The sequence below is a fragment of the Mauremys reevesii genome, linkage group 4 (genome assembly GCF_016161935.1).
Source record: "Mauremys reevesii isolate NIE-2019 linkage group 4, ASM1616193v1, whole genome shotgun sequence".
Classification (NCBI taxonomy): domain Eukaryota; kingdom Metazoa; phylum Chordata; order Testudines; family Geoemydidae; genus Mauremys; species Mauremys reevesii.
This window is the reverse complement of record NC_052626.1, coordinates 136,906,505-136,927,474: the sequence shown is the minus strand read 5'-3', so window position 1 is coordinate 136,927,474 and position 20,970 is coordinate 136,906,505. Positions and strand designations below refer to the sequence as shown.

Below are 20,970 nucleotides of genomic sequence, written 5' to 3'. Positions count from 1 at the left end.
AATGATGGTAAGATGCTGCATGGGGGCACTGAAGAGAAGGGTGCTTTAGTGATTATGAAGTCCATGAAATTTAACCATAACTGATGTTTCACAGAGATTGTGTTACCCAAAATCTAAGGCATTAAGTTACCTAATGCAAACTGATAATCGGATAAGAATGGAAAGATAACGCAAGTTTGTTTTGCTATTAGAAAATAGCTTTTGGGACAGGTAGTTCCCTATGGTTTCATACTATCTTGCTTATGCATGCAGTTGCGGAGGTTTAAAAGTTAATTGATATATTAAACTAACAGTCTTCCCTTGCTAGAGATGTGGAAAGAAACTGCTAAATCAAAAGGACCCACTTCTTAAATAGAACTTAGCCTTTTTCCTTATTTAGTTAACAGAGATAAGCAGAACGCTTATTTGGATTTATAAAGCATGAGATGCGTTTGTCAGTTGACTTTAAAAATAGACTAACCATATAACCATGCTGCAAAAAAATAAGACATTCTACTTTCCCTATACCCAGCAAAAAGGGCGCATCGCGTAGCACCTTCTAGCCGGAAGCAAACAATGATAACAAATTTACACAAACCTTTACTGAGAGATTTATAACATCCCTGTTGTACCATACTCATGGGTGAATGAGTACCTGTTTACTGCTGTGTCAACCTCTAAGTCTACTAAAATGTATTGCAGGAAGTACTTTCCTTCTGGTTTACTGTAACCCAAGAAAGCTGACGTAGTTAAGCACCATAAAAACCGTGGGATGCTTCCAGAATACACAACACCTACAGGCAAAACAGCAGTATATCTATTAATGTACAAACTGGCATTTCAAAGTACACTGAGCATGACTTCCCTAAATTAATTGTGCCATAAGTAATAGATGGGCAAACCCGATCTGGGCAAAGCGTGAACCAATCCCATGGTAGATCCAAATACTTTGAGGTTTGGAAACGCATTTAAATTTTCTTCTTGATTTTAGTTGCCTCTGTGCTTTTTGTTTCCAAAATAATACTGTGATGGGTACGTTTACAAGGGTTTAGCTTTTAGGTTACCTATTGTATCTAAGCTCCCACCTTAGGCTGTTGACAGGTCTTCAGGGTTTTTAGAACAGGAACTCGATAAAACTCTGAATTGCTACCTGTTTTGAGGTTTACCTCCCCTCGCAACCATGTTCTATAGTAAATCTTCTGTTATCCTGAAAATAGGATGTATAAGAAAGGGAACTCAGCTGCCTTTAGATCAGCTGGTGTGGAGGTACAGTCTGCCTTCCAGTTTACAGGATTGCAGGCTACCAGAGGGGAAAGTGGGGTGATGTGATATGGATTAACCTTTTTAAAAGCCAGCTATAGTGGTATAGCTACAGTAGTGCTAGTCATGCCAGGGTCCAACAGTTATGAGGCCTATGCAGCAGAGGGTGCCTAGGGTGGTAGATTTCAGGATTGCCTGTGCTTGTCCCAAAGGGTGGCAGTGGCAGATGAGGCTGGTGGGGCTGCCTAGGGGCCTGGGTAGGCTGCCACCCAGGTATCTGAGGAAGTCCTCTCACCCCTATCCCCTGGGTAAGATTGTTGCTGTAGCTCAGGCTCTTAGCAGCCCAGGGCTTGTCTGGGTGGCACTGTCAGGTTTTCAGTCCCTGACACAGCCCCTGCCCTGGACTCTCACCACAACAGCAAGGAGCTCATCTGGAAAGAGGCAGGAGGTGTGAGGGTTGCTGAGGGCCAGGTTGGGGGTGGGTTGGCTGAGAGGGGCTGGGGCCCCAAACCTATTCTTGCACCAGGCTCACTGGGGCTTTGTTATGCCCTGGCCCTGCTAGAGGGGAAGGTTGGGCAGCAACGTGCCCCCTCTTGCTAAAGGGGTGTATCAGGATGGACCTCTGAGTGGGTGAACCTCCCAAGAGCAGGTGCTGTCTGCATGTTATTTCTGCGGGACTTAACCCTGTAGTAGGGCGGGAGGCAGCAATTTAATGCTGAAAATGGGCTCCTCTGACCTACTGGGAAATATCCAGTAGGAGAGGGGGCAAACCAGGCCCAGTGGTGAGGTTTGTGGAACCCTCCTGCCTTGCCAAATTGGATAGTCCAGCTCTATGTCTGTGACACTCCAGTTGATGCTTCTACCTAGACAATCTTTCCACTGAAAAATTTCCCTACAAGGAGTTTGGACACTATGTTTGTGTGGTGCTTTGGCCGCTGCTGGTTCAGTACTTAGCTTTCGGCTCTGAAATGGGCACTGAATATGATTCTGATGCAATGCAACCCTTGTTAGCGGAGCATCCAAAAGAGGATTCTGGGCTGCAAATGCAACATGGAAAGGTGTTTTTTACTTGTGTTCTAAGTGTGGCGTTTCACTTGTATCTACACACAGTCCCCAGGAGCAAAGGTGTAGCTGTATCTGCAATATCTGGAAACCTCCCGGTCCTGTAGCTTAGCTATATCCAAGGGGTGCAGCTTGCAGGAGTGGCCATGGAGAGCTTCCCTGTGCAGCCGCAACACAGCCTGTCTCTTTAAGTGCAGGCAGCAGGCGGGACTCGCCCGGCCGCTGTTGTGTCAGGTGACGAGGGAGCAGCAAGCGAGGGGAAGCGGAAGCCTGAGCTCTTAGTCGGCTCCCATGTCCTGTCCCTCGCTTCCCGCAGTGGAGAAAGGAAAGCACCAGCCGGTCAGTGCACGAGGGAGCCCGGGCTCGGCTGAGGTCCTGCAGCAGGATTGCACGCGCCTCCTCTGCCCCACACGCACGCCGATGCACACACACGGTGGGGCGTACCCGCGTGGACGGGCACACTTGAGAAACTGATCAACACAATGCTGTTCTCATCAGGCATTTCCTCCCCCCCTTGTGCACACAGACAGTGCACAGCTCTGAACTGGAGGGACCTCTGGGGGAGAGGGTTTGTGTGCAAACTGTTGCTAAGAATAGTCTACTTTGAAATACTGGTGCTAAATGCTCTGCAGGGTGGTGAATCCAGTGAAAAAACGTTTTTCATTTCATTTCCTCTCCTATATTCTTTGTTTCAGCTGGGAACCAGGAGGAGAGCCTGGCCAGCTGGCTTCCTGCCGCCACCAGCAAGGGCTTTGTAGATCGTGGACCGCAGTTTAGGGACCTCCAGTTTCAGGGGCCTGTATCTTATCTGTGTTGCCCTAAACTTTGTGCTATTATTCAATCTGTTCTCTTCAGTCTTTAAAACCCCAAATCCTGGAGTGGACTCTGTAAACTGCTTCTAGAGCTTGAAGGGATGGGATTACATTCCAGAGAATCTTTGTTATAATGTAGGTTAGAAATAATTTATTTTGTCCCTGCCCTGTGCAGGATAGATGGGGATTTAATAGATGTTTATTTGTGCACACAAGGGTGAAAATGTGAGGATTTGGGGATACATTTGCTTTTGTGGGAATTAAAGCGGGGGATGGGAAGGGCAGGGAATCTAACTTTCAGAAGCTCACAAATACATTGGATCCCTTTTAAATGCTAATACTGTTTATTTCAGTATCTTTCAGGAAGTGACTTAGGGCAGCAGAAGCCTAAAGAAAAGTTGATTGTGGAGGTATAGAGAACAGTGATTCAAGATCTCACTCTGGATCAGCCAGTTCCAGAATAATCCTGAAACTAGGGAGCAGATGGCAACACTGTCCCCTCAGTTGCTAACTGCGGCAGCTCAGCAGAACCTTAGACCAGGAAGGAAGAAGGGTTTATCTCCAGCTGCCTCCTTGCACCTGGCTGGGGAGATCTTAGCTGTAGCTTCTGGATTGAAACCCGCTCTCCTGTACGATTACAATTCAGTTGGAGTAGACAAAATCGAGAACTACCTTCAGCAGATTCAGGGCATTGGCCTGACAAAGCATCGGCTGCACCTTCTCAATATAGCAGACAATGTTCTGATACTCAACCTGGAGAAGACGGCACTGTGGCTGGAAATGCTGTTATTCACAAACAAAGTGCCCTTCATTGATGTTTCAGCTTCTAGGACGTGTCCTGGCCCTTGTGAGCCAGAATATGTGGAATCTATAAAGGGCCACATTGCTGAAATACTGGCTCATGTTAAAACACTGCCAAATATCACATCCCAGCCGGTCACTACCAGTGAGATCTTCTCTGCCGATTGGAATCTATGCACCATCTTTGGTGTTCTCCTGGGCTACCCAGTTTCCTATACTGTCACAACTGAGCAGGGGTTTGACAACTGTTTATCTCTGACCCCACTGAGAGTTTTTACTGTCCAGGCCTCTTGCTGTAGGATAAGCAAAGATCTCAGAGTCCGAATTTATTCCTTTAGTGTCCCAGAGAACCTGTATCTTGCCATGAAGGAGGCCCTGGATGCATGGAGTGGCAATCTGAAGGATGTATTTAGTGCGCAGAATGACTTTGCAAACCTCTGTATCTCAACGGAGGTGGTTTCTCTAGCTGCTGTTGCTTTGTAAATCTAGTTTCTTCATTTCTTATCATCACAGGCTTGGGGGTTGTCAGGCATGAAATCTAGCGGGACACTTAACACTGCCCTATGGACAAAGGTTCCCCTAGGAATAGCTTGAAACCACAACTCTCCCCCACACCTGGAATTTAAGGCCCAAAGCACTGGATGTGAAGGGTGAGCATGTTAGATGCTGAACCTGTATTCGCCATGTCACTGGTACCTTGAACACTTGCTTTTCCTCGAAGTGCACTTTGTAGATTCAGGCACCCACAGCTGGGTTGCAGGCAGTTCATGTGGGATGGATCCCAGTTGTAGGGTGTTCAACTCCTAGGGTTTGTCTACACTTACAGCACTGCTGTAGTGCTTAGTGAAGATGTGACCTATGCCGATGGGAGAGCTGCTCCCTTCAGCCTAGGTACTGCACCTTCCTGAGAGGCGGTAGCTATGGTGACGGGAGAAGCCGTTCTGTCGACATAGCACTGTCTACACCAGGAGTTCGGTCGGTATAGCTGTGTTGCTCAGGGGTGGGGATTTTCCACTCCAAATAGGACTGTGGTAATTCCATTCCCTGCCCTACCACATCAACAGCTGCTCCTAATGGCCGTTTGACTAGAAGAATGAGCACAGTGACAGGAGTCAAGAAGCCATGGGTTCTAATCTCATTTTTTCCTCTGGGTCCATTGGGGCAAGTGATTTCTCCCCATATGTGCCTCAGTTTCCCCAGCTGTAAAATGGGGATATTTACCTCTCAGAAACAATATGAGGATTAAAAAGGGGTCCATATTTGTACCGTGCTTTGAACATGTAAAATTTTATAAATACTGTTACTAATTGCCTATGTTATGTAGTGTAACCCATCTACCATAGACTCTGCTTGTGCTCACAGCACAGATGTGTGCATTAAAGATACGTGCTGTTGTCAAAGCAACAGAACTCAGCTGTTAAAAGAATTTCAATAAGTACCTAGCATTGAGATTAACATGGTATTGACATTTCACAATTTTTCTCCCCACACTTAATTAAAAAAAAAAAATTAGCAACCTGTAGTGCTTTGTATGGATTGGAGGGTGGCAGGGAGGGGAGAGGAGGAGGCTACACTGATCAACTAGGAGGTGATGAGGATCTGGACAAGAGCTGAGACAGTCTAGACGGACAGAAAAGGGGTGGGTGTGTGTGGTGCGGGGGGCAGGGTTTTGTGTCTCCTACTGAGTTCTTTCCTCCTGCAGTGGGAGTTTTTAAGTGACTGATACTATGCAGTAAAACATATGGCTGCTGCAGCACAGAAACTGAACCTTTTCTAATGTAACCTTCAATTAAAAATTAAACCAAGCAAGAGGAATGATCTCACCGCATTTATTGGACCAGTGTGAATTTGTTGAGGAGTGAGACCAGCTCAAAAATATCCCCCCAAAAACCCTACAAAATCTTTATACATTACAGGGAAAAAAGTTGAGTCAGTTGCTGTGCTGAGGTAATTGAAACTGATGGATTCTCATGGTACAAAATTGGCTAAGAAAGCCGCCATGGCTGCTGCTATCACCACCATTAGGAGAGGGATCCAGTGGCCACATTGTCTCTGAAAGAGAGAATTAAATGTGTTTAGTGAATCAGTACACAAAAAGGAAATTTTTAATTTAACGTCTGGTGTAAATACACAGGCGCTATCTTTCCTCCGTTGTCCAGGTGACCTCACAAACCTCACCACCTTCTGCTCCAAGTGCAATGTGTTTCTTTGACTTTGCTTTCTCTAACATAAACACGTAGCAATGTGTATTTAAAAGAAAGACAAATCCTACTACAACGAGACACTCCCATGGATCTGCTGCTCCTGGGGAGAGGAAGGAACCAATGTGATGGATGTGTAGTCATGTTGCTTAATGCACTACTCGAGGGGGCCCAGACTGTACAGTGATGCATGCAGCATAAGAAACTGAGTAGAACAGAGCTGAGAAACAAATTTCCCCCAAGCCCAGCCCCAGCGTGGCGCCTGCAAAGGTATCAAACTGCTCAGGATGTTTGCAGTAGGTAACTGGACACAGTAAAAGTGAACTCCTACTTTGGACTGTTTGCTCTGGAACTGATTGAGCTCGTCTCGGCACTGACGTAACTTGGTCATGCAGGAGCGGTACTCGTCGCTCAGGGCCTCCAGCTCAGAGCGGAGATCTGCGCACTGGAAACAAAGCAGAGGAATGTTAGGAAATGGCCCACGTGTACCAAGAATTTGGCAGGGCTTGGTGAAGTTCCCAGGGCAACAGGGCCGATGTAGTGGAGAGTGATCTTCCCTCTCACCCCTAATATTGTGACATCTAGGGCAGGATAGCTGTTTATTGTTAAGGGAAGCCCAGGGGAAGCACACTCTGCCTCTGCCTGTATATTACCCCTCTTGGGGTCTTTAGCCTGCAGTTCTAGTACGCTGGCACCTTTCAGCAGCACTCAAGTCATGTGGGAAGAAAAAGTAATATTTCCCCCACCAAAACATAACATACTTAATCCCATTCCACTGCCTGTGACAGCAGAAGAGAAAGTCCTCAGGTCTGCAACTGGCTCCATATGGGTAAATGACTTGCCCCCATGCAGAGTTTCACTAGCTGGAAGGTAGGAGCAAAATCAGTAGGACTGAGGGGAGGGGAGGGAAAGGCATCACACAGAAGTAGCCCTCCCCCCCAAAAAACATTTTCCTCTGTGACTGGTCATTATTAGCTCTCCCCAGAACTTCCCCCCCCCCCCCAGCATGCCTTGTGGGAGTGATGCTTTAAATTGGGCAGAATCAAGCAGCTGCAGCCCTAAGACGGCTGCTTTGGAAGGGGCTGCTGCTGCTGCTGCTGGCTGCATCTTGCTTTCCTCCAGCAGGTGAGTGGCTGTTAGATTTTTCCTTTTCATGTTGGGAAGGGGAAGTTGTACTTTCAGCCGCTCCCCCCCAAAGCACCAAGGTTCTGGCCATGGCTGGGGGGCACTGTTATTACCCATGGAGACCTCCTGGTGTTTGTGTGTATTCTGTGTTGGTTGCATTGATGTGTGTGGCAATGCATAGCAGGTCAGGTGGGCCTAGGGCTGATCAGATTGTTTTGAGGCTGCATTGTATGAGGAGTCAGTGGTCTAGGTGAGGTGCAACAAGTTTTTCCTGATGGTGCACAGTACGGTATGTAATGTAGCCCTGTATAAGCTGTTGGCAAAGCAAGAACTTTGTGTGTTCTAGCCAGTTCCTGCTCTCACCTGTTTCCTTTAGATTTAATGGTATTTTGCACTCGCCCTGCCCCCAGCTGATTTAGACCTAATTTGCAATGGCTGGTGCTTGTAGTCATTGAAGGAGACAGTGTGGATTCAGTAAGACATGCTGAGCTCCATCTGCCACAGAGAAGGGTAAAAGCCTATTTTATAAATTCCTGTGTATAAGTCCCTTGGTGCCTAGGTATTGTTCTAGGCACTATATTAGACTGTCAATAAAGAAAGAAAAAGCCTCAGCTCTCCCTCCCCACCCAAACAGCTCCTCTGAAGGGGGTGGGGCTGAGGAGGACATAAAGAAGTAGGGAAAGAGAGATTAAAGCAGAGCAATTCAATTCCCCACAGCCACAATTCCCCAGGCCTCACTTTAATTGTCTGACCCTTTACATTCCAAGTGCTGGAGCCACAGGCGTGTTTGGGATGAGCAGCGAGTAACTGCCCCACTGGCAGCTGCCAGGGGCTTCTGAGTGCAGAGGACAGACTGGCAGAACATCTCTGTGGTTCTGGGGGAGCCCACTGAGATAACTACTGCATGCTGTGAGGGGCAGGTGTGTGCTCCCCATAACAGCAGCTCCCACAGCACTCCCCTAGGGGTATCCAGCATCAGTGGTGCTGCTAACACATGCTTGTGCTGAGGAAGCACTTACTCTAGGATTCTACCTGTCTCCCACCCGGGTGCATACAGGTCCCTTGTACCCTCTCTGCTCCCTGAACCCCAATCAGTCTGCCCCGGTGTCTGCTCCCTGTGGCATTGCCCTGTGCGTGTGCTGTCACACTGTGAGCACTTTGCTGGAGAGACTTGTTCTTGTCCAGCACTGCTCCTGCATCCCACAGCTCTGTGTGCATTTAATTTTAAAATATGCCTTTGGGTATTTTCTCTTTGCTAATTTCCTTTGGTGGACAAAAACGGTGTTTCTATCATTCACTTCTCTGCTCCAGGAGATAAGTCTCAAAGGAGCTGGCTTGGCGGGTGGGGAGGAAGTCAATTGTCTGGGAAGATGGGTACCAATGTGATGTTTTATGATAGCCCTGAGCTCTCTAATGTACAAGATCGACCTGCAGTATTTAACTCGCATGCCAACATACATTTCAGCTTGTGTATGTGAAGGTTTTATTCGGGGTATGAAATATTTTGTGACTTCAAGGCTATGTAAAGGGCTTGGTTCGATGTCATTGCATGACTATTGTTCTACCTGGAAATACTTAGAGGAAACCCAACAAAGGGTTTAGCTGAGGTCAGAATCAAAATGTAGTGACTGTGAGTCTCCAGTTACAGAATTAGGTGCTATTTGTATGATTACTCCTAAAAATCATCACACATCAGTTTTATTTCTGCCTTGGAAGCCTTTAAAAATAGCAATTAATCTCCTAATGAGAACACTGAATCTCATTAACGGATTGTATCACCTCCTCACCTCCTTTTCCTTTGCAATGAGTTGGGCTGTCCTCTTCTGCACCTGGTCCTTCAGATTTTCCTCTCCCTCATCGTCAGGATGCTTTAACAAAGCATCTTGTTTTTCTCTGACTGGACTGGGGGGTTGGATCTGCATAGTTAAAACCTGATCTAAAAAAACAGCCAGACTTCCAATGAGAAATGAATCCAGGCTTTTGGTCAGCCTCTTCATTGTTCTACAACAGGGGTCGGCAACCTTTCAGAAGTGCTGTGCCGAGTCTTCATTTATTCACTCTAATTTAAGGTTTTGTGTGCCAGTAATACATTTTAACGTTTTTAGAAGGTCTCTTTCTATAAGTCTACAATGTGCAACTAAACTATTGTTGTATGTAAAGTAAATAAGGTTTTTAAAATGTTTAAGAAGCTTCATTTAAAATTAAATTAAAATGCAGAGCCGCCCTGACTAGTGGGCAGGACCCAGGCAGCGTGAGTGCCACTGAAAATCAGCTCGCGTGCTGCCTTCAGCACGCGTGCCATAGGTTTCCTACCCCTGTTCTACAAGTTGATTATCTTTAACTTGTATTCAGGTGCTAAGCAACTGGAAATGAATGCAGGACATGGCTTAGTTGTCTTCATGCTCAGCTATGCATGTGAATTAGAAATATTTATTTTAAAAACAATTATGAAGTGTTTGACAGTAGTCTGGCAAAGTAAGCTACCTTTGGTGGGGAGGGGGGGTCAAAACTCCCCAATCTTTGATGGTGATTTTCTTGGTGTGCAGGGGTAGCTGAAATTGGAGCTGGAGCATATCAAGTAAACAATGACTGGCATGGCCTCTGAAGGAGGAGCGTTGAAATCAAATCAATTTATTGTTTAAGGCATTTGCCATCACAGATACAGGTATTCGTATATAGTGAGGCTAAATTTGGTATCCATTAGGAATACATAGCAACCTGTTATGAACAGTACAATTCCTTTATGCTAAACAGATTTCACTCGAAGTCACCGTTTAACCTTTTCATGTGAGATTAGAAGCATAATGGTTGTCTAGAGTCTGAGTTACAAAGTTTGCTGACCTTTTCTTACTACCACCTCTTCCTGAGCCGCCTTCTCCTTGGACTGGTTCTGTAACTGGTCTGCAAATAGAATAAGCCACTATTATCACCCAAACTATGTACACAAGTTGGTTTCATTCTGGGCATTTCCTCTTCCTCTTCTAGTCTGCCCCTTCTCCTTTCTCAGCCCTCCTTGTTGGTTTTAGTTCACTGTAAACTGGTTCTACTGTGTGGGTGGTTTGACTCGCTTCATTCATACAATTTCTTGGAAAATTCTGCCACCGGTTATACCCAGGCTACTCTGCTAAAAGCCCAGGTGTTGTATGGCTGCCCCCTAAGACAGAAGAATTTAGATCTTCTGTTGCCAATATTTGCTTATGATTGTTTAATATAGACTCCAGCATGCCTTCCTTCTCAATGTACAGAGAAATGCAACAGTACCTGTAAGCAACTTCACTGGCTCCCCCATTCAGTTCAGGATCCAGTACAAAATGGTTCTCCATGTCCAAGATTTTTAAATGACGTGATTTGGGGCAATCAAGCTGAAAGATCTTAAAGGGAGCAGATTTTCAGGAAGCAGGTGCCAAGCACTGTCTGAAAATCAAACCCCTTTAAGGCATCTCAAGTTGTGCACCCAAAAAGTCAGGCTGTCAGAGTCACTAGTCACTTTTGAAAATCCAGGTCCTTGTATGTTAAACCCTCCATGGTCTTGCTCCAGCCACAGAGCTTGGCTATATGTGTCTGTCACGCCTCATAGTTCTCCCCTTCTCTCTAGTCCCAGTGTCCTGTTAACAGTAGCCAGATTGTGTTAAAGTGAGAGCCAACTCCTCTGACTCTCCTGTTGTCTGAAACAGCTTCCCTTTTGCCCTCCACTGTATCTCCATCTCTTTTCACTGTCAGGTGAAAACAGTCTCCTCTGCCCTCTTCTCTCGTACTTTTTCTTCCTCTGCTAATATTTAAGACAATCTGGGATAAAGTCTGTGTCAAAGACACATTGTAAAATGAGGTTGAGTTGTGCTAATAATGATCAATGCCAAGCGCTGGTGATGTTCCTAGTGGAGATGAGCAGGTGGTGGGAGATTGGGGGGGGGGGGATTTCACATCCTCCCTCCAGATCTCTGGATTTTCGGTGTGCAGAATCAATCAGCTGAGACCTGATAACCTGGTCACCTTTACAGCCAATCACAGTCACTCTGGGTGATGGGTAAACCTGCTCTTATATAACAAATGGGAAAGACAATCCAATCAGTCTCTGTGCAGGGGAGTTTATCCATGAATGGCGAAGAATAGATGCAACTGGAGAAGGCTCTTGCATTTCCCTGTAGTGCGCATTTCACAGAGCAGTGGGCCTAACTCTGATCTTATCCATGTAAGCCAGGGTTCATGAGCTCACTGGAGTTACACTGCAATGGCAACGTCAGACCTAATGCATTTAAAAAATGCAGGCCTGTGCCCTGCAGTGCTACTTACTGTGCAAACGAGTGATTGTCACCTCCAGCGCCAGCTTTTGCTTTTGTTCATTTTGCAATTTACCTGAAATTAACAAATTAATTTTTAGTAGTCAGGGATGACAAAAAAATCTCTGAGGAAATCTGTGTAAATGCTGCAGGTTTCCTTCTCCCCAAATCTGTACAACTTCTGTACAGCGGAATGAAAGGTGTTGAGAGCCTTAATGAGCTAATGATTTTCCTTAAGACTCCAGCGATTTCCTGTTAATCACACATGCCCAGATAAATGCTGTCTAACCAGTGATGGCAGCTCTGGTGCTCTTTACACTCTATTAATAATGCTGTATATTTTGGTTTTAGTTTAAATTATGTTTTGCAAGCCTAATCCATTAGGTAGATGGGGCTGCCATTAGTCATTTATCAGTCATTACTTTTATTTGATATACTTAAAATAGCCACATTAGTAGTAACTGAATTTCAGTGCCCCTGTCTGAACTATCAAGTATCAGAGGGGTAGCTGTGTTAGTCTGGATCTGTAAAAAGCAACAGAGTCCTTTGGCACCTTATAGACTAACAGACGTTTTGGAGCATAAGCTTTTGTGGGTGAATACCCACTTCGACAGACGCATGATACTGCTTGTCTGAACTGCCACTTGTCAATATGATTAGCATTTATTTATGGCCTCATAATGCCCAGCACTGTTCCCATGTAGCTCAAATGTTAAAGAATTTGTCAACAACCATATGAGGTGGGTTAGTAATAGCCCCATTTTACAGGTAGGGAAATTGAGGCATAAGGATGCAGTGACTTGCTGTAGACTAGAGCACACAGAGAACCTGTGACAGAGTTGGGGATTCAACCGAGATCTCTTGGCTCCCAGACCACCCTTTCTTTTGGGAAACTCACTTGATCTCCTTATAGCTCAGTCATGCTAGGTGGAGAAAACTGAATAAAACTTAATTTAGGATCTCTTTTGGAAACCAGAGTCTGCTTCCAAGCTGAGATGTTCAAAATGCTTAAAGGAAGGCGGTTTTTTTATGTCGGGCTTTAGCAACTGGGATTCTTAAAAAAGTATTTGCTGACGGTAACTTGTCAGGGAGAAACCTCTGCCATTACGGATCCTGCTCTTCCCTTTGCAAAGTCGGTACCTTCCATTGCACTGACGTGCTCCATTCTGAGCTGGTTGTCTGCTTGTAGAGCCTCGATTCTCGAATAGAGATCTTCACGCTCACTCTCCAAGTTACGCAGGGCCTGGTGGAGCTGATCATTCTGCGTGTCTGCCCACTATGTTCAAGAAAGAACCTCAGCATCAGGGCATTGGTTGGTAAAGAAGTTATACTTAACAATTCAAAGAAAACACAACGTGGGCCTGGTTGTCAGAAGTCAAAGTGAGCTGAGTGCTCAACACCTCTGAAAATCTGGTCCTGTCTGACTTGTAAATAACACAGTATTGTTTAACCAAAAAAGGAAAGGGTTTGTTTTCAAATTGGCCTCAATCTCTGGCCTGCATAGGTGTATGCCGAAGTTTCTGCACACCTAGAAACATGTATTTCATTGTGTAATTGATTCCATTGCTACAGGACCCACTTGGCCTATAATTGCAATCCAGCCTCTTCTGAAGTGGAATATGGTGGCTATTTAACAGTGAATAGAAATGCCACACAAAAGAATACAGTGTGCAACTCAGTCTCAAGGGGAATTCGGTTACCTGAACTAGATGGCTGGGACATCAGGGTTAAAGTCATATGGAGCACATGACATTACATAGATTTAATGAGTGTATAAACTTTTAAAACAAAGTTCCAGCCTGGGGAAAATCTTATAATCACCTAAATACTGTGATTTAGAAGAGGATATAGATAAAACCTTTGCCATGGTGGAGTTGTGTTTGAATTTAACCCATTCATGGTCAGACATCCGTGGTCTCTGACAGTCTGACCAGAGCGGCAGAGGCAACAAGACAACCATACGGTAGAGAATGAGCTTACTTGCAGTTGGTTCTGCAAAACATAGAGCTTGTTCTCCAGTTCAGTGTGATTAGTGGCTGTCTCACTCCACTCTGTTTTTAATGTGTCATAGTGTTCTTTCCAGAGAGCACAGTCGTCTTCTGTGACTGCCAGGGTCCTCTGAAGAACAAAACAACATCCAGGACGCAACGTTGTTAGCTTAGGACTGATCTACACACAACGTTGCTGCACGGTGTGATTTTATACTGGTTTAGTTAAACTGGTACAGCTCTTATATCTGTTTAATGCCGGCTTTTATCTTGCACCTATACGTTTACAAGCACAAGCTCAACTGACAGAGCTAGCGATAAACTCAACCTGGTACCCTCCTTTAAATATTCCCCATTCCCCTCATTGAAATGAATACAGCGCAGCAAAATCCAAGCGCGTGCACACATGAATGTGTAGGGTTTTCTCTTTCAAGGTTGTATGCTGACAGCACTCTCTCTAACACCTCTGGGAAATGCAAGGGGAAAGGAGGTTCTGTGCATTTGTAATATAACATGATTGCATTGCCCTGTTTCTGTGTAGTGAAGTAGCACAGAGACACATTAGAATATGGTGCCACCTGATGGGGGGGAGAGAAACAAGCAGGAGCTTTTCATTCTGGAAGTTAAAGGTACATATATGGGCTGGTCTACACTACGGGGGGGAAATCGATCTAAGATATGCAACTTCAGCTATGTGAATAACGTAGCTGAAGTCGAAGTATCTTAGATCGAATTACCTACCGTCCTCACGGCGCGGGATCGATGTCCGCGGCTCCCCATGTCAACTCCGCTACCGCCGTTCGGGTTGGTGGAGTTCCGGAGTCGACAGGAGCGCGTTCGGGGATCGATATATCGCGTCTAGATGAGACGCGATATATCGATCCCCAAGAAATCGATTGCTACCCGCTGATACGGCGGGAAGTGAAGACGTAGCCTCAGACTGTATATACAAGAGGAGTGTTTAGTATAACTGCCGTGAGTTTGACATAAGGGATTACCTGAACTCTTGTGTGTTTCTGTAGATTTAAAACAGATTATTTCTGTGCTGCTTTGTCATAGTGTTTTGTTTTCCAGTGTTGAAAATGCTACTTTGTTCCCTGGCCCAGTGGACAAATGTGGCATAGGAGGACTCATAATGACATTATTTGTTAGGTATCAGAGGGGTAGCTGTGTTAGTCTGGATCTGTAAAAGCAGCAAAGAGTCCTGTGGCACCTTATAGACTAACAGACGTATTGGAGCATGAGCTTTCGTGGGTGAATACCCACTTCATCGGATGCATGCATTATTTGTTAGGATTTTGGTCTAAAAAAAGCCCCACCAAAGGGCACCCGTCCAGAGCTCTGGACGTACGTTTAAAAAACACAGCAACATCGAGGTTATAAACCATGAAGCTGCCCAAAGCAGCAGTATTTCTCCTTCCCACCATGTTATTTAATCACCCATCATTTGGCTTAGACAACTGAAATATGCCTACACACACGCACCCAAACTTATTATGAGGCATTGCACTGTTAAGTATGGGGCTGGAGGGTAGGGGGCAGAGGGGAAGGACCACCACTTTCACCTTTGTTCAGTAGTTAAAATATATTATTTTGTACAGTTGTTGAAGATGGTAAAAGGGACAATCCTCTTCTCACTAAAGCCCCAGGGTTTTCCAGTGATTTCACGGGGAGCAGGATTGGGCCCAACGTTATTGAACTGGCCGTGTGATTATATTTTTCAGCAGCCTGAAAACGGGCCCGTCCCCCTAGCTGGGACATCTGTTGTGGGATTCATGTTCCTCACCTGAGTATTCTGTAGCTGCTGTTCTGCTTGGAGTTTCTCCTCCAGCAGCTTCTGCAGAGCTTCTCTTGCTTTCTGCTCGTAGGTCTGCTTTTGGTCCTCCATCTCCATCAGGATTCTCTTCACACTGTCCTTTGAGTAATTCTTTAAAGGGACAATTGAATTGACAGTTGATTAAATATTATCAATGGACTCTTAACCCACTGGTGAGAGACAAGGCTAGAAATTCAAAAAGATCCACCAGGATCCAGTTCAGGATTGCTCTCTCTCTAATACATTCTCCACAACTTTGTCCTGATTCACTTTTAAATGTCTCAAACACCACTACCTTTGATGGGTTACTGCCCGGTCTCAATGATCTCACTGGATCTGAGTATTAGCACGTACATGGATAAATGCAACAAACTGCAGCAAACTATATAACAATTTTTTCACCCTATTTAATAAAAGCCTTCTGGAAAGTAAGACCTGATCTAATTACATTGTTCTTTGTTTTTACTTGGATGCAAATTTTTTTCTTTCTATCTGTTCTCTTTGCTTTTTTAAAAAAAAGTCTCATACATTACCTGGGCACAGGTGTGAAGCTGATTTTCAAGGGCCCTCAGTTTACCCTTTAATTTGTCTTCATTCAGCTGACCCTGGAAGAAACAATTGAGGCAAGGTCTGGAATACTGAATTACATAACAACCTCTGCAGATTTCCAAGTGAATCCATCATACTTTGGCTCACTCATGTTTCTGATTTTTCTTCTGCTTCTAGTGTCATACCCAGAGCTGGCCAAATTATTTTCAAAGTCAAAGTTTAGAATAACTTTCAAAATTTCAAAAATAAGTGGGGAAAAATTTAGAATTTCAAAGTTTTGAAAAAAGGAAAAAAAAATGAAACACTTGCAGTTCCTCCTCCCTTCCCCATTTTTTCCTAGCCAGCTCTATCAATTATAGGAACGCAGGAGCTCTCAGAAAAGTTAAAGGCGCAAAGGAGTCACATGGTTACTCTGGAAGAATCTGTACTGAGAACAGAACTGCTCCCAAGTCGTCGTCGTCCCCCCCCCCGCCCACAGCCTTGTTTTCTGCTTCACGGTTCTCTCTTGCAACAAAATTTTGGCTTACGGCTCCAGCTGGTGGCAGCATCTTGTCTCAGCATCTTGTCTGTTTTTCCATAGAAAACAGATTGGGTTTGTACTACAAGGAGCTTTGTTGAGGGTGGAGAGAGGAATGGGGAAACTGAGTCATATTTTTTTTTTCAGTGTTAATCAGGTTTTGCAGTTGGATTTGTAAAATGCAGGCTGTATGCAAATCCAGGCAAGGCTTCTAGCAAAGTGCTTGCCTGGACTCTCGTCTTCCACCTCTGATCTGAAGGATGTCAGCACCACTGCCACTCACTATTGTGCGAAGCCACGCTTAACATCCATTGGGTTATTATTTAATATTATATCATGGTAGCATCCAGAGGCCCCACGTAAAATCCGAGCCCTGGCATGCCGGGCACTCTGTCAACACAGAGATGTTTGCGCATCCCAGCCCAAAAAGTGTAAAGTCCAATAAATCCAGCCATCAGTTCCCATAACAAACTAGAGGCCAATTGTGTAAAAAAAAAAAAAAAAAAAAAGAGGGGGGGGGGAATTTTGAGAGATATTTTTAGATGCAAGCTACCGGAAGAGACTTCATGCCAGATTCTACTGACAGTCTTTTTAAGCCTGTGGAAAGTGGATGTAAAGCATTGCCAAGTCAGAGTGGTAGCATTTCTCACCCACTCTATATGAGTGTAAGTGAGCACAGAGGGCCAGATGGGAGAATCAGACTTTGTCTATACTTGACAGGGTTTGCTGGTACTAGTAGATTTATACCAGCAAACTCCCTCCTCCCCTCAAATGGAGATGCAGCTTTCATCCGCAGGAGCCCTTTGGTCCCCGTAACTTAGACCATTTCCCTGAATGGAGTAAGCTCTACTCCGCGAAAGGATTCTTTCTCCAGAATAACTGTGTTTACACTGGGCTTTTGCCAGCACAGCTATGATGGTTACATGTGGGGGAAAAAAAACCCACCCCTGACCAACATACCCATGGTGGCGAAACTTAAAACTGTTGACAAGGCTCAGGTTGTATTTTCCAGCCCAGAAGGGATTGCTAAGAAGACACCACAATGCCTCTCTTAGCTGTTCATTCTCACAGTTACATTAGGGTTGTTCCTCATGTTTGAGTTCTCTTAAGATGGCAGCTCACACTTCTCGCAGATCCCTGCCTCAATGGCCTGAAGGCGGCACAGAAGGGAGCTCAAAGTTAGTCGGAGGCCCAGTGTTTGCAAAAGTGGCCGCTGACTTTGGATGCCTCAATCCTTGGGTACCCCTCGGGCCCGATTTTCAGAGACTGGATGACCTCAATTCTGTGTGGAGTCAATAGAAGCTCCGGATGCTTGGTACTGTGGATTTCAGGTTGGGCTCCCCAAAATTGGGACATCTATGGTCAGTCGCCACTCCAAAATACCTGGCTGCAAAATCCTCCCTCTGCTGCATCCCTGTTCAGCTGTCAGCGAATCACAGCTGGTTTTCTGCGGTGTCCTGGCTAGCCCATGATTGGTAGACTGTATCTAATGTTCCCTCCCTCTCTGCTTTTTTTTAAACCTGTCATTTTAAATTCCTGGTTTAAAGAAGCAATTTTAAGCATTGTTTTTGGACTGCATTCCCTTTGTTCAAGCACCATGCCCATGCCAAATAAAATGGAGAAAAGTGAACCCTGAAAGTGGCAGCGAGTGGGTGGAAAGAGTCTTTAAACTATGCAGAAAATGTCCCAAATTTCCCAAGGTCAGACAGTATTTTGGGGGATGGGGAAAAAATATATTCCGGTGGTGTTTTTACACTTCAAAAGACAGGCCTAAAAAAATCATCACTGGTTACCGTAACAACATGAAACTTAGTTAATTCCTTTCCTCTGAAGATCTCAAAGTATTTTACAAACAGTAATTAAACTTTACAACAGCCCTGTTGTTATCCTGCTGCTTGCACACGAGGAAACGGAGGCACAGATCGGTTATGCGGGTTGCTGAAGGTTGGTGGCAGAGCTAGGAATAAAACTCAGAGGAAATGGAACCCTACAGTCCTGAATGTAGCCCCTTGGCCCAGCTGTTAGATATATTCCTGTTGTACTGATGAACACATTCATTATATTGGTCTAGATGCACCCACAAATATTAAGTAGGATCCGACAGGGATTCGCAGTGTAATTATGACCAGACCATTGTTGTATAGCATGATCACATTTTTCTTTTCCCTTCAGACTTTCTATAGTAGGAGCTACTGGTTCTAAAATGCTGCCTCAAGGTTTGGTGCCTCAGCTAGTTATGGACATGGCAACCGTCACCTAATTTGCTTTAGAGAGGCTTCCAGATGGGACCCCTAAGAGTCTGGCAACTTCATTTGCCAACCGTGGTCTTGCAGAAGCCTCTCTGAGCGTTTTTCCCCCTGGCCTGTTTTTTTCATCATATGTGCTAAACTATTCCCAGAGGACCAATTTCTAAATATCATTTACTTTGTTTGCTCTGTTGGCTACACCACCAGCAACAAATAAATGTTGATTGTCTCCTGAAAGGCTAAAAGCAGAGGGAGCAGAGAAATCTATTTTCTATAGCAAAGACATTAAGAAGCAAAGTGCACCCACCTGTTTCTAATCTGAGGTTTCATGGCTACTTCCTGCCAGCGTGTGTGTCAGCGTGTTTTTTCCTGCTCGTATTATATTTGTCAGAAGCATTTTACGGAGGAAGTCTCAAACCGCAGTACATCTTAACACATTTTTTGCTCCATCTCACCCAATCGCTTGGCTCCTCTGCTCTGACAGAACTCTTTAAGATCTTTTTTTTTTTTAAGTCTAGTTCCAAATTAACGTTTTTTAACAGCATATGTTGCAGTGCAACTTGATTTTAAATTTCTATTTTAAAATGTGCTTTATGACCTAGTCCATAATGGCTTATACTTTTCAGAAGTAGTTGCTTAATGTCACCTCCAGGCTGCTGGTTAAAAAAATCTACTCTGGGTCAGCTGTAATCAGAAATTGTTACCATCCGCTGCCTGTTTGGTGAGCCATGGGAACTAGATTTGGGGGGATGGAGGCCCTAATTCAGCAGAACACTTAAGAGTGTGTTTGTTTAAGTGTTTTGCTGATTCAGGGCCCTGGGCCTGTGCTTTGTGAAGAGTGTCCATATAACACAAACTGCTGCCGCAGCTGGCTCTACGTCATCTCCTTGTCTCAACGGAGCAGCAAAAAAGTGAACAGACTTTAACTTGAAGGGGCTCCCTCCAACATATATCAAGAAAGGATTGAGATACAGTGCGTGGGAGAAGCTTGCGCTGCTGCTGTCTGTGTTGTATCTGTTTTGGCGGATGAATAGATATATTCAGCCTCCAGGATTGTGAGTCTAGCACCTTCATCAGAATGAAATTCTTTCCCATACATTGGCGGTTTAAACTGAGACGCCTGCTCCGTTCGGTTCTGGATTCATTCTTGGCACTGTTATTTAGCACCTCATCTTGGCAGCTTTTGGCAGGAGAACACACAGAAACAAGCAGTTGCAGAGCTTACCGAGGCTATCCCTCTTGTTAAAATTCCTCTTTCTCCCTTTGTTTCAATACACAAAATGGGGTGGTTTTTTTTTTTAAATCAGTGTTTTCTCAATTGAAAAAATGGTGCTTCAATCTGAATGAAAAATGGTGTGAAAAAATTCATTTTGGCTCAGATCTTTTTTGGTCTCCCCTTCCTAAAAAAAATTGAAACAAAAGTTTGTTTCAAAATGAAAACTTTTTTTCAGGGGGGCAATTAAGATTTTTTTATGGTCTTTTCCCCCCACGATCTTAGACTTTTTTCCTACTGGAAAAGGGGGCGAAACATGAGTGACAGAAAATGGGGAAAAATCCTCAAAACTTTTTTAAAAAGAAACATGACGAGAAACATTTTTAGTTCAAAACTTAATGAAAACTTACATTTCATCCCAACATTTTTTGTCCAAAGCATTAAAAAAAAAAGAATGAAAATTTCAAACAAAAAAGAAAGTTTTCATAACAATGGAGAGTTGTTTTTCAGTTGGCTCTAAAATGAAACAATTTTGGGAGGAAGGGCGATGATATTCACATGCTAAATAGTTCTGAGCTCAGTCATGTCCCCTTGCAGACACGGCTCAGCTTCAGAGCTATACCATCTTCTCCTTTAGGAGAGAAGGATAATCCCAAAATTAGAAGACCAGAAGCAGAGCTGGAATTCAGCTGGCAGAAATAAGCAAGACCTGATGGGGTTTTCCCCCTTGCACGCATGGGACTCTGCCCTGGCAGATCCTGGCATAATCCTAAAGCCGACTAGAGGTAGGCAGCATAGCCATTTGGTACCTTCCAAGATTTTTCTGATGCTTGCAGCAATGTGGATAAAAGCTCCTGTAAAATCATCATCTTCTGCTTCAGCAGCAGTTCTCGATGTAACGCCTCCTGTAGGCAAAATGAGAAAGCCAGGCTAATATAGGTGCTCTGAATGTGTCTCACTGACCCTAGTTCATCTGGACATCCAGGGGTGACTTGTTTCCCCTCTAGGACTCATTAGAGCTATTTTTACTCCTCACTGTGTTTTGGGAACTTATTCCCTGGGCTTCAGTAGCTGCTCCTTTTGTTTTTCTGGCCACCTTAAAACTAGGTGCATGATACCAGTTT

At 44.6% G+C, this 20,970-nt stretch overlaps 2 protein-coding genes across 11 annotated transcripts in view; one reads left to right on the top strand and one right to left on the bottom strand.

The window, feature by feature from the left end:
• The first annotated feature begins 2,507 nt into the window (after positions 1 to 2,507).
• On the top strand, positions 2,508 to 5,742 carry C4H1orf74 (chromosome 4 C1orf74 homolog). Of its 3 annotated transcripts, none has more exons than XM_039534918.1 (2): positions 2,508 to 2,640; positions 3,467 to 5,742. In XM_039534918.1, the coding sequence occupies exon 2, from the start codon at positions 3,597 to 3,599 to the stop codon at positions 4,395 to 4,397; it is 801 nt and encodes a 266-aa protein (XP_039390852.1). In that variant the 5' UTR covers positions 2,508 to 2,640; positions 3,467 to 3,596; the 3' UTR covers positions 4,398 to 5,742. The 3 variants fall into 3 exon arrangements, with proteins under 3 accessions (XP_039390852.1, XP_039390853.1, XP_039390851.1); XM_039534919.1 differs by having other exon boundaries at positions 2,554 to 2,734; positions 3,477 to 5,742; XM_039534917.1 differs by having other exon boundaries at positions 2,554 to 2,734.
• The window catches only part of TRAF3IP3 (TRAF3 interacting protein 3), a 28,012-nt gene continuing 12,777 nt past the window's right edge, over positions 5,736 to 20,970 (bottom strand). For 6 of the 8 annotated variants that reach the window (XM_039534902.1, XM_039534905.1, XM_039534909.1 and 3 more), the window contains 10 exons: positions 20,656 to 20,751; positions 15,855 to 15,926; positions 15,292 to 15,432; positions 13,498 to 13,635; positions 12,658 to 12,793; positions 11,531 to 11,593; positions 10,082 to 10,141; positions 9,028 to 9,176; positions 6,447 to 6,560; positions 5,736 to 5,966 (listed from right to left, as the gene is read on the bottom strand). In XM_039534902.1, the coding sequence (XP_039390836.1) occupies positions 5,883 to 5,966; positions 6,447 to 6,560; positions 9,028 to 9,176; positions 10,082 to 10,141; positions 11,531 to 11,593; positions 12,658 to 12,793; positions 13,498 to 13,635; positions 15,292 to 15,432; positions 15,855 to 15,926; positions 20,656 to 20,751 (1,053 nt within the window). In that variant the 3' untranslated portion in view covers positions 5,736 to 5,882. Of the gene's footprint in view, positions 5,967 to 6,446; positions 6,561 to 9,027; positions 9,177 to 10,081; positions 10,142 to 11,530; positions 11,594 to 12,657; positions 12,794 to 13,497; positions 13,636 to 15,291; positions 15,433 to 15,854; positions 15,927 to 20,655; positions 20,752 to 20,970 lie in introns of those variants that run through there. The other 2 variants (XM_039534906.1, XR_005597616.1) reach the window with 2 other exon arrangements.

Coding starts and splice junctions, on each gene's coding strand:
- C4H1orf74 (XM_039534918.1), top strand. CDS start 3,597: ATGGCAACACTGTCCCCTCAGTTGCTAACTGCGGCAGCTCAGCAGAAC.